Source organism: Pararge aegeria, chromosome 12, assembly GCF_905163445.1.
Source record: "Pararge aegeria chromosome 12, ilParAegt1.1, whole genome shotgun sequence".
Classification (NCBI taxonomy): Eukaryota; Metazoa; Arthropoda; class Insecta; order Lepidoptera; family Nymphalidae; genus Pararge; species Pararge aegeria.
The window spans coordinates 8,248,896-8,261,941 of NC_053191.1; the positions used below are offsets into that span (position 1 = coordinate 8,248,896).

The window sequence follows — 13,046 nt, forward strand, 5'->3', positions numbered from 1 at the left end:
TCTGTCCGGATGCATTATGCCTATAATGAAAACAAAAAATATAATATTTAGAACTCCCTAAAAAAAAATATACATATGTCCAGGAGTGGACGCATATTAATTCATATGATGAACGCAGCGCATTATTTAAATTTTAGATCTGTAAATCTTTAAATGACCTTAAAATTTTAATAAATTAATAAAACCGTGGTTAAAAAACAGCTAAAATTCCACTATAAATCTTAAAATAAGAATTCTTTTGTAAAAAAAACAGGAACCTACATAGGAACCTACATATTATGGTTTTTTTTTCTATTAGATAATATCGAGCCATAACCATTTGTTATAAGTTTTTGGATATTAGTTTTTTGGATTTTTTGCTAAGTTGATGTGTTATATATTATATAATGAAGTGTTTTTTTTCTTTCAGATAAAACGATGATGAATCGTTGATTGATGATCGTGGTTATAAACTAGTACAAAAATGTTGGAAATACCTGATAATGTAAGTATATTATGTTTAATTGGTTTCTGAAAAGTATGAGATCAGTCTCTGTTTTATCATTATCGATTCAGAAAAAGTAATTTTGAAAATTGAAGTACTTCACAGTCATGTGTTCGATAAACTACAAATACTTTTAGAAAAAATATCAGTACTTAGTAACATAAAACAATTTTTTTTTGTCTATATATATTTTCATTATTTAATTTCTTACAATCTCTAATGAGATCATTGTCTGTGTTTACGTTAAAGGTCAAATGAGATCACGGACTACTATGGCAGTAGAAAAAAGGTTATGGTCCTAAATAATGAAAACCATAATTCACAAACATACGCAATAGGTTCATACACACACACACACATAAACATGTAAATGTGAATCTTCGCGTGATTGGCTACTGGTTAAAATATCGGCCTCGACTTTCGCAGGGACCGAGTTCAACTAACGGCATTCACCTATTAACTTTCAGGAGCTATAAGCGTTCCAAGCAATGAAGTATCAGGAAAACATCGTGACGAATGCCTGAGAGTTGTCCGTAATGTATAGCATTCCTATCCCCAGAGTACAAAATGTTAGAGACCAGGGGCGTATCTAACTTTTGACAAAAAATTAACCCTATTACCAAAGTTGGAGTCTGAGAGTCAAAGAAGTTGCATCTGGCACCCCTACGATATTCTTGTATACTGAGATACTTCTTCAGGCGGTGCTTTTTTACCCCTTTATGTACCTACCCAAACAAATTTCTTTTAGGTTGCTTAGGGTTCAACTCCTTGGAGGTCAGACGTACTTGCGACCAACTAAAAATAATGTGCCAAATCTTACTAGGAGACGTCGCTCCAGATCTTCATAACCAACTGTGTTGTATACGTGCCCCAAAAGACGTACTTGCTTAACGTTCGTCCAAGAAAAAACAAATTATTAGTGGTCTTTTCCTGTAATACTGTTTCACGAATAATGGCACCAATACCACGTTCATTGTCGTCATTTAACGCGCTCTTGGACAGCAATGCATTGAGCATTGCATATCTAGGTATCTATTCCATGACGGGTGGACAGCATTGTTCCGTGAATTGTTGAGATTCTGAGAATGTTGAATGACCTTAACTTCAATATTTGCAGAGTATCACTATAGTACACTATATTAATATCCTGTCTTTTATAATGTTTTATGTCATATTTTATTCATTTGTATTATATTTATCCATAAATTATGTAATAAATCTTGTAGTACATGTTAAAAATAAATAAATATTTTTCTCGAAGGCGTGCAAGTCAATTTTTTGAGGTAACTTCTGAAAACTGACATTACCTAAATTTGAGATTATAGTCACATGTATGAAAACAAAATTCCTCGTACATCTATTCAACATGTTTAGGTACAGTCACACTGAAACACAGATACACACACAACACTAAGTTAAAAAGGGATTTCGATTTAGGTCCGTCATCGTTTTACAGCATGGGTAAAATAGTTTACGGCCATAATGAAAAGTTTGTATGACGTGATAACGATTTGATTTAAAAGGTTAAGTACCTACTTATAATAACAATTCCATGCACGTGATACTTGTATACTAACAGGTTCAGAAATAGTATCGTCTTTACATTTTACAATTATTGGAATGTATCCAATATAGGTGCGTGAATTGCAGGAAGTAAGACTGTGCTTTAGTTTATTCTAACAATACAAACACTACAGCAAACGATATTGTTTTTTTCCTTCGCTGATCATACATCATACTTCTTTGGATTAAAGTTTGGAAGTTTTTATTGTTTGCTCCAAAGTGACTCCACCATTTCCGATTCGTGGACCTTGAATAATATGGTTATTTTACACGTCGATAATCCCAAAAACTAAATAAGAGTGGTTAGTTTTAATAAGCTTTACCGTTTCTATTTACTTCTAACTGTTTACTTACGTTTTTTTGTCAAGAAGAAAATATTAGAACTGTTAAACAAGTGTACGTGGAAAATTTATATGGTAAGTTTCATATTATTTTTCGACGTTTAAAATGGAGATTCTGCTTGCTAAAACCATATTATCGATATAATATAAAATAAATTACTGCTGCTGAACTGCACTGCTGACTGACTGCGGACTTCAAGTTTTATGGACTGATTCGATGATTCAACTTTGATTTAAAGGAGGAAGTTAACGATAGTTCCATACGAATTACATTAAATTTTGTTTAGTATCTGTCGCTATTTTAGAAATAAAAATAAAAAGGCGGGCGAAAGGTAAGCCAGGCCCATGAGAAAGTATGCATACTACAAGATAAAATTATATCTATACCAAGTATTAACGATATTAGGTTTCAAGGAAAAAATTCATCTCACGCACATAAGTGGTTGACCTAATGATTAGGTACTATCCGGAAGGGCCTTACGTAGGTAATAGCCATGTAGGTCAAACCAGAATAAACAGAAAACTATATGTTCACTGAGACAATGCCATCTAACTTAAGCATTAAAGTACCTAAATATATATCATAAATATCTATTATTATAGTATTTATAAATTTATATCGGAGATTTGGTAGTTATTATGTAAATGTAGTATGTATGTTCATGTAAATTTATTTTATTATTTGTATCATACTTTATGCACCATCCACTTTCCACTTTTTATCGGCTTCGCACGGTCAGGTTCCCTTTAAAAGATCACTTTTAGTGATAAGGCCGCCTTTGCACCCTAGCACTAAGTACTATTACTCTTTTCCTTGTGTTTTTCCTATTGTGTTGTGTTTCAATAAAGTTTTTCTATTCTATTCTATTCTATTTTTAACTCTTGCAATATCTGAGTCTATCTACTTTTAAGTAACAAACCTGACTTTTAGTAACGTAAATCTGTCAAATATGTATGGAGTTGTAAGTGTACAGAAGCCCTCACCTGCGGTTGAGACTTATTCGTCAAGCACTTGCCTACTTTTCCGGCCTCGTTTTTGTGATTATTACAAAATTCCGCAACCGGTTACATCCCACTTCTGAAAGCTTACACCCTAGATCCTATTTACCTTATAAAATTTAAGTCAAACAATTTCGTTCGACCCTTTATTTACTAATAAGGCCTGGATATAACTTTTTTTTTATTTTAAATTTGTGTTAAAATTAATAACCTAACTGTGAATTTTGGTGTCTTTAACTATAATAACATTAATTTATAAATGGGCAGTCTTCCATTTCCGTTTATTATTATTATTATTATTTAGCTCTTTATTTGTTCTACCACTAAGCAGTTAGGAAAAAAAAAGAACAATAGAATTACAAAGACAGAATTAGAATACAAAAGGCGACCTTACCGAATCTACGATCCCAACTGCCGAGTCTGCAGTCGGTATGAAATGGTACTTCTCTTTATGATTAAATATACGTATAAAGAAGAATGTCTGTACAATTCAAAATCACTGTATCAATATCGGCCCAGCGGTTGTCTTTAAAATGGCCCTCTGTTATAGGACGGAGGGATTAAGTCCATAAACCCACCACACTGGTACAATTCGAGTTGGCGGGTTTAACTATTGTTATTATAAATATAAGTTATATTATATACCTATGGCATATATAATTATACTGCTTTAATTCCTAAATGTTGCACATACCTGTAACTTTTCTAAGTTATTTATTTATACTCTTTACCTTTACCTTTACTTGTACCCAAAAGTATTTTGAGTGACAGAATTAATGAATATGGCAAATAGTAAAGGAGATAGATAACACGCTACCCTGAGGTACCCGGCCGTAACATAACACCAAGATGAAACGGACTCATCAGTCCGAATGCGTGTCAACGAACAATGAATAAGTTATGTGGGTTTCAAGCATTTAAAATATCACCTGCTTCAACGGTGCAGGAAAACACCTGCATTTCAAAGAGTTCTCCAGACTCCATAATGTTCTCAAGGCGTGTGAAGTCTACCGCACTTGGCCAGCGTGGTGGACTGAGGCCTGAACCCTTCTCATTGTGGGAGGAGACTCGTAATGAGTTCTCAAAACTCAAAGTCAAAGTCAAAAATATCTTTATTCAAGTAGGCCCATAGTCGGCACTTTTGATGCGTACATAAGAACTACACGGTAGTGAGATGATGGCGATAATCATATTCGTAAACTTAAAACTAAAGCTACGAGAGTTCCAAACGCGTCCTGGTCTAAGCCCACAACAATCTTAGCCGGGTGTTTTTTTTGTTATCACCATCTTACAATGTCATTTAAAATTATTAGAAGAGCAACCTGGTTAGAGCAATAATTCACACCCAAGCTTTTTTATCGACTACGTAGTCCTTTATACTATAATATGACTTTTCTATAAACTTACGTTTAATACTTAAACTTTTTAAGAGATGTCAATGGGTTTATTGTAGTTTATTGTTGATATGGTGAATTAATATAAGCCCAACCAAGGTATCCGTAACCAAACCTAAGAATTCGTAGTAAGACACGCTAACGACCTTTACAGACAAATATTACAGAAATAAGTAGTAATAGAGGTTTTTGTGACAGAGCTCGTCCGGCGAAGTAATCGCCGCCGTACAGTTATGTCTGCCGCTAAACAGCATTGTTGCAATGCTGTGTTCTAGTCTGAAGGGCGTGGTTGCGGGTGTAATTACAGGCACATGAGGCTACACCTACGCCTCTAGTTGACGGACACAGGGCGGCATGTTGCAGGACGTGCTTCTTGCATGCCCTGCGAAGTGTTGCTCTGTTTATAATAATAATAATAATTTATTTATTTCAAGCAAAGCCCATATTTAATATTTATTATAGGCAATAGTATTTCACTTACGATCCAGTAGGCCACCTGTTTTGTCCACCAATGATAACTATAACAAAAAAATTGTTTACTTGTAGGTACTAGGTATTAGACATAAACAAGTAGGAAGAGTCCGTATGTAATAGTAACACTCATGTGCAGTCTCCTCTTTGTCGGGGATAAAAATAGAAAACTTATGTTGCTGTCTGTTTATTACATTAGTCACCATATGTTACACTCTGTTAGTATGTTTTTCATATTGACGAGCGAGGACTAGGTACCTATAGTAAATGCAGAAATACTAAGCTAATAAAAATAAGCTTCTGTTGCATTTCTTTAGGAGTGTCTAGCTTATGCATTGTAACTGCATGAATACTTACCTTAAAAAACAGATGACTACTAAAGGCACATAAAGTATACACTGTACTAACAAATGCCTAACTTAAATCGATGTTAGAATTTTGGTTTAAAGTACCTAAGTCTGGTTGTTTTGGCTAAAATTTGGATATTGTCGAGACTTCTACTACTGACTTCTACTACTTTAACGATACGGTGGTTAGTTTAAAATATAACCATCATTTTAATAAACTGATACAGACAACCTTTTAAGATCATTTTATTTTATAAAAACCCTTAAAAGTGGATAAAAGTTTGTATGGAAAAAATATGTAATTGAATTACAATTATAATTTATGAATAATAATTATAATGTAGAAATTGTACGCAGATTAAGTCGCGGGCCTGTTAAATAAATAAATTATCGTTTATTTAAATTCAAAAAAGAATTATTTAAGCTGTATGATCAATGGTCTTTGCCTGTCCAAGGTACAAATGGAAAAACAAACACATCAAAATATATTAGTAAATTATGAGACGATTGGCTGTTCTGACTTCCCTTTTTTAATACATTACCACCTGTGGTAAACTAAAGAGGTGTTTTCCGCAACAGTTTCGATAAAGCGCGCCAATTTTCCGAACATGAGACATGCAAATTAATTATATTCATCATCATGTAGGTACTCTTATAAACTACCAAGGATTTAAGGAACTAAAAAAAAAATCTTTTAAAGCATATATAAAATCAGGCTGCAAGCACTAGAGCAGCGCAAAACATTTCGTTTGTGACAACTTAAAACTAAAGTGCCTAACGATATTTTGAAGTAAACGTAAAACATTTTGAGAAACCGTTTAATTAAAATATGCATACAAAAAATATACGACTATAATAATCACTATATTACTTTAAAGTTCAGAAAATATAATGGTTTATATGATTCGCAATTTTGTAGCTTTTTAAAAGCATATCAAGACTATTTACCGACTTTATATTTTAACCTTTGTACAACTTATTTATGATGTCGTTTTTTTCCATGTATGTATTTGGACTATTTTCCAAATACATACATGGAAAAAAACGACATCATAAATAAGTTGTACAAAGGTTAAAATATAAAGTTATCTTCCGGTATTTTTAAGAGGAGGCAAGCTATATCAAGGTAGTGTTGAAAAACGTTAGTCGAGCGCGGTAATTCCTTCGAACTGTACTGCAGTTTTGGAAGAAAATTATAACACGTGGAATCTAGATTATTAAAGTGGTTTATATTATTTATAGAATGCAAAGTCATAATTTCATGAAACTTTGATCGAGGCTAGCTGTGTTTATGTAAGTTAAGTGATATACATATCTACATACTACGTTACCTAGTCTTAGATTTAGATACGTAGCAAGTACCTGCTATCTACTTACCTACATGTGTAGAACAAATCGGATTGCAATACAGTTTACTGTGAAGGAATTATGTAAACAACAGTTTTTTACTTGAAAAATCATCTACGTGCCTTTTCAATCTCTTGGCCAATAATTGTAAATAAGTAAATGATGCAAAACCGCTAGGAAAATTGCTTTTACGAGTTTGTTGAAATGAATTGTGATCTCAACATATTACAAGTGATAAAATTGTCTTATACGCTGCAAGCTGAAATATTGATCTAAACCACAATATGAGGAACAGGATAAAATACCATTCATTTATTAAGTCTTGTAACATAGGTACATATTATACTTATGTATCTAACTTATTTAAATATGATCTTAAGAGCCTATATTTTAGATTCTACAGCCCACGGAATTTTGGCATTTATTTAGACGACACAATTGAAAACTGTGAGTTCTATAATAATTTTGTTGTCAGCCTGTCTGTTTCATTTTTTGTATGAGTATGAACAAGTATTTTTTTATTTATAAATACAATGTACTTTGACTGAAGATCGGTACGTTATATTATCCACGACACCTGAGAATAAAAATGAAGGTTGTGATAGTACCAACATTTTTATGAAATAAAGTATTGTCATGCTAACTGTAATCGATGGAGTTAGTGAACAATAAACTGCAACATGCTGCACGTGTGGTCGTAATTAATAACGCAATTATTGACCACACTACAAATACCTACATATACTTGTAATTAGGTATGTCATAATATGTTAAAGACTTCTGTGAGGTCTCTATACCCGTAGGGTAATCATTTTAACATCAAGGTATATTTGCTTGGATGAGGCCTTTCTTTATTAACTTCGAAATTTCGTTTTCGCCCTTGAACTGCTGTGGTTCAATATCTATAATAATATTTAGACGTTTTGGCAGACCCACAGACATACGGAAAAAGCGCACTCCCATGAAGGTTGCTCGGTCATAAATAAATAAAGCAGCTACATAAATAATCGCCGCTCAATCGATATTACACGCGAATGATTTTAATAGTTGTGAATTCAGAATAATAATAATAATATGGGTCAATTTACACCCCAAAAAAAGCCGGACAGATCATAAACCCCTTTACGCTGTTCCAATATCTAAGATATTCCTTCTCTCCTATGAAAGGGGAGAAGATCAGTTTTTTTATTGTTACAGAATAAAAATTCTAATTTTGTCAAAGTAAGTATGTCAAATATAAACTCATTTTAAGATAAGTAATACTTTTCTAGGCGATGGATGTAAATCCCCTGTGCCCGGCATTGTGATTTGGTCCCGGCTGATAACAATCATGATGATAAAAATTCTGTTATTTATCCTTATTCAAAATAACGTAACCAATAAAATCAGTACCAAGTAAATTATTGAAATCACTGTAATGTAAATTTAAAACTTGGGATCGTGAGTTGTTATAACGCTACGACTGGAAGTCGTGGTAACCATACTTCTTAGAATAACATAATTGCATGTATTAAAGTTCTGAGCATTAATCAACCGTGCGAAAATTTTATTGGAAAAATTTACTCGCATTATTATTAACGTTCGGTCTGACTGTTTTTTTTTCGGTCCATTCGTCCCTGTGACAAGGCAGTAGTCCTCAGTAACGACTTAAGGTTCTAACCCACTTATCAAGAGTAAACTTATACTAAATTCTTCATCCCCATATTAAATTTTAAAGTAAGGTCAAGTGGAAAATACGTTTTTATTTTCTTTTAAATCGTAGGGACTATTTTTTATAATACTTCACAGGCTTTAGATGTACGCTATGTATTGTCTCTGAGACTTATCTTTGAAACTAAAACTCTAATATATAATTTTTCAGTAAACCCCTCTATATAGTGGCCATAGTTTTTACTGAAAGAAATCAGATACAGCCCTAACATAACATGCAAAATTAAAATAATGTGACTCCTGTCACTTTATTACACTCGGGTCGCGTAGCGTAGGTACTATGCGCGTGTCAGTCTTTTATCTTCAATAGGGTTGTCATAAGTAAACACGTTGTTTTGAATTCGTTTGTATGAAAAAAATATGTTTCTTTTGATTTAATATTTTTACAGGATGATACTTTTGAAATGAAATATAATTTTATATCCTTCAATATTATTTTATAATTCTGTTACACGTTGTAATATATGAAACGTGAAAAAATCATTTTCTCCCTCATAACTCAGTCGTTTCAACTAACTCTATGCCAAAAATCCAGTTGATTGGTGGCTCAGTTAGGCCGTGAAGAATGGACAAACAAACGAAAACAATTTCAAAAAAATGTTTATAAAAAAATATACCGTCGGCAACTAAATAATGATGGTTGCCCCTTTTGAAAAACCAAATAAATTTCTCTCACTAAGCTAACTGCCACTCTGAGATCCCCGGTAGAATCAACAATACTTTTTGGTATATAATTAAAAAATCACATCAACAGGTACGTACATCATCATTATCATGTCTACCAATGGAAGTCCACTGTTGGGCATAGGTCTTTTGTAGGGAGTTGTGCCACTTGGGTCATCCGTCCATCTCGTTTGGGGTCTAACAATTCTGCGTTTACCTGTGCGAGGTCGCCATTCCAGCACCTTGAGACCCAACGTCGATCGGTTCTTCAAGCTACGAGTATGTGGCCCGTCCATTGCCACTTTAGGTTCGCGATTCTTTAAGCTATGTCGGTTCTTGTACGGATCTCCTCATTCCGGATTCGATCAAGTAGCGATACTCCAAGCATAGCTCTGTCCATCGCCCGCTGAGTGAGCCTTCTTATGAGGCATATAGTTAGCGGCCATAACGTTCAGATAACAGGCAAAATTAAATAGAATATAGGGAGTTTTTTGGGGTCCCCAGTCCCATAAGAAAGCACAAATGATCCCCCGATCACATGTACCTACCTTAATACCTTCTTCCCAAGGTATCATCAAACATTTATCAAGCTTCTTATTTACTGGCTATAACCTTGTAACTTGTGAACTAATAAACTAATAAGTAATTCTGGCTATCCACCCACCTATCGATCTTTTTGTGAGACAATTAGAAGCGAGCATGCTAAAAGCTTTTGAATCAACGAGTAAACTTAAACGAGTATGTTCTAAGTATGATTTCCAATTACAGCAAGCATGATAATGATGTTAATAACTAATGAGTTATTACGATTGGGAAAAACTTCGTTAGGACTTCACCGTCCCTTTCGGACCTGGCCTTTTAACAAAATCTTATGTTTATTCGAATGTTCAGCTTAACGCACGTTTTAAAAATGTTTGTTAAACGTTTGTCTGGCAGTCTGTCCTAAATCCGTAAAAAAATTACTGACGTTCAGTTTAATAAAACATAATCTACAAACAGTTAAGTCTCTTGATAGAATATTTAACTTTCAGATGCCAGATACAGAATACCAGTTTTTGAAAGTAAATAAAAATGCTTTTTTTTAATAAGCTAATTTATAAGATGTTGTTTTAATCATCGATTTAAATTCTAAGGTTCTTATCAGGAATTTTCTTAAAATAATCCGTAAAGCCATATAGGGCCTTTTTTCTCAAAATATTACCTTACGGCTATCCGTAAGGTGATATTTTGGGGAAAAGGTAGTAAAATGAAACTTTATGAATAAAATTTTGTGATTATATTATTATCATTTAATCAGAAATTGAAAGCACAAGTTGCGGTAAACCTATTTTATAGTAAAAAACGGTAGATTTAACAACGTGATACAAGCTAATAAAAGCCATGCAAGTACTAGCGTACTTTTGTTATGCAACATAACCCCTGAAAAATAAATATTATAGGTTTTTACATAAGCAAGAAAAAAGGGTATTTTTGGAAATTCCGTTTTGCGTTTACCATACGCCAGTTGACAGCAGTATTGTTGGACACCTTTAGAATATCAAGTGCCTTCCTGGCACCGTGGTTTCTTTTATTACTAATCTTGCAATATTGAAATCCCAAAAGGATTTTCCCGACTATTTAAACTGGCATTAAAGCGGCGCTATAGAATGTGGAACAATGTACCTTCTCAACTACTTCTTAATTACTATTTTTTATTAAACAATTAGGTACGACTTTTTAAAGTGTAAAAGAAGACTAAGATTTATCAAATAAATTTAAATGCGTTGGACGGCCGAATGACGCAGTGGGCAGCGACCCTGCTTTCTGAATCCAAGGCCGTGGGTTCGATTCCCACAACTGGAAAATGTTTGTGATGAACATGAATGTGTTTCAGTGTCTGGGTGTTTATATGTGTATTATAAGGGTTTATGTAAATTGTATATTATTCATAAAATTATTTAACAGTTATCTTAGTACCCATCAAACAAGCTACGCTTACTTAGGGGACTATATGGCGATTGTCGTTGTATATAAAAAAAAAATACACATACAAATATTGGATGCATTTCCGAGCCGAACAGCCAGACTGATTTTATGCGAAAGAGCTGAAGAGTTCTCAAAGGTGTGAGGAATCCACCGATCAACACTGGGCCAGCGTGGTGGACTACAGCCTTAACCTCTTCAGATTGTGGGAGATGGGATGATGATGATGATCATGTTTATAATGAATAATAAGTTTCCGACATAAGCACGGAACCAAAGATGCGCGAGTCTAAACTCGCATTTGGCCGGATTTTTTAATGACAGCGATCTTTAGCAGATGTTTTCACACAGTCTATCATTATATTTCTTACTTAAAGCCGCAAACAAAATCATAGCGCGCAATGTTTTCGTCTCAGTGTTAGTTTTCCTTTTGTGGTAGTAACTCGTCTATGTGTATCCACTAGTGAGATGATGTGACCAACATTTCTCGTGTACACGTGAATATTTTTTTATGTGCATACGATTCGCGTATTTGAATACGAGTCTCGTTGGGTTAAACTAAACGGTTCGAAAAAATATCGGATCGAATATTTACTGATAAGTTTACTTAGTGCGTGGCTTAAGATGAGTTTCAACTTTTAAGTGAAGTTATTTTTTTTTAAGTGATAATGAAACAGGTGTGTGGGATTTTATATATTTTCCAAGGTTTTTTTCGATTAATTTTCCTTCTTATTTTATTGTACCTTGGTAACCGCAACCTACGTTGCTATAAATGGATTAGATACGGGAACATAAATTCATGATTTTATCATAGATATTATCCTTACCTATCACCATAATAATAATTATTATTGATACTCTTCTTTTCATAATTCATATTTTATTATTCTATTTAACGCTTGCACGCGATCTTACCTGATGCATGTATTCAAATAGGTACATACACATAGTTTGACTGGTATCACATAATATGTTGGCTGCAGCCTAAAGTAGAGAGAACATAATGAGAAATTGCTTAGAACTCTTGATTTAAAGATTATGTACTATAGGAGACGATTTAGTCATAGATTGAGCAATCTGAGAATAAAAATTCAGTAACTTACTGACTACCCTATTCAGTAAGTTACTGACATTTTTATTCCACTTCAAGTTAGCCCTTGACTGCAATCTCACCTGGTGGTAAGACTAGAATGGTAGCGGGCTAACCTGTTAGGGAGTATGGCAGTTATATTAAACCCTAGGTTATCGGTTTTGAGCGACATCGTACTGGAATGCTTAATCGCTTAGCGGCACGTCTTTGTCTGTAGGATAATAGCCACTAGCTACGGCCGAAGCCAGACAAAACTACAAGTTAACCCTTAACTTACGTAGAGAGACCAAAGCAGCCGATTTGACAGCCGATTGGAACACTGGGCAGCGACCCTGCTTTCTGAGTCCAAGGCTGTGGATTCGATTCCTATAACTGGAAAATGTTTGTGTGATGAACATAAATGTTTCTCAATGTCTGGGATATTCATCTGTATTTATGTCGTTGTCATAAAAATATTCATCATGCATCTTAACACAAGCGACACTTTGGCTAGATGGGGATGTGTGCATTGTTGTAGTATATTTACAAGTATTTATTTTTTTAAAGCACGGCAACATTGAATAGGTAAGGTTCACACCCATTTATTATTACATGTATATCTTTTGGATATTATTTCCGTTAGTCTTTAGTTATGCACAAAAAAAAGAAGGCGGAGAAAATTGTCTCCTGCTTATG

The 13,046-nt window shown here is 33.8% G+C and overlaps 1 protein-coding gene across 3 annotated transcripts in view; it reads left to right on the plus strand.

Annotated features, from left to right (window-relative positions):
- The window catches only part of LOC120627865 (calcium release-activated calcium channel protein 1-like), a 59,214-nt gene that overhangs the window by 31,697 nt on the left and 14,471 nt on the right, over positions 1 to 13,046 (plus strand). Inside the window, exon 2 of one of the 3 annotated variants that reach the window (XM_039895979.1) lies at positions 410 to 484. In XM_039895979.1, the coding sequence (XP_039751913.1) occupies positions 464 to 484 (21 nt within the window). In that variant the 5' untranslated portion in view covers positions 410 to 463. Of the gene's footprint in view, positions 1 to 409; positions 485 to 2,163; positions 2,464 to 11,716; positions 11,959 to 13,046 lie in introns of those variants that run through there. The other 2 variants (XM_039895981.1, XM_039895980.1) reach the window with 2 other exon arrangements.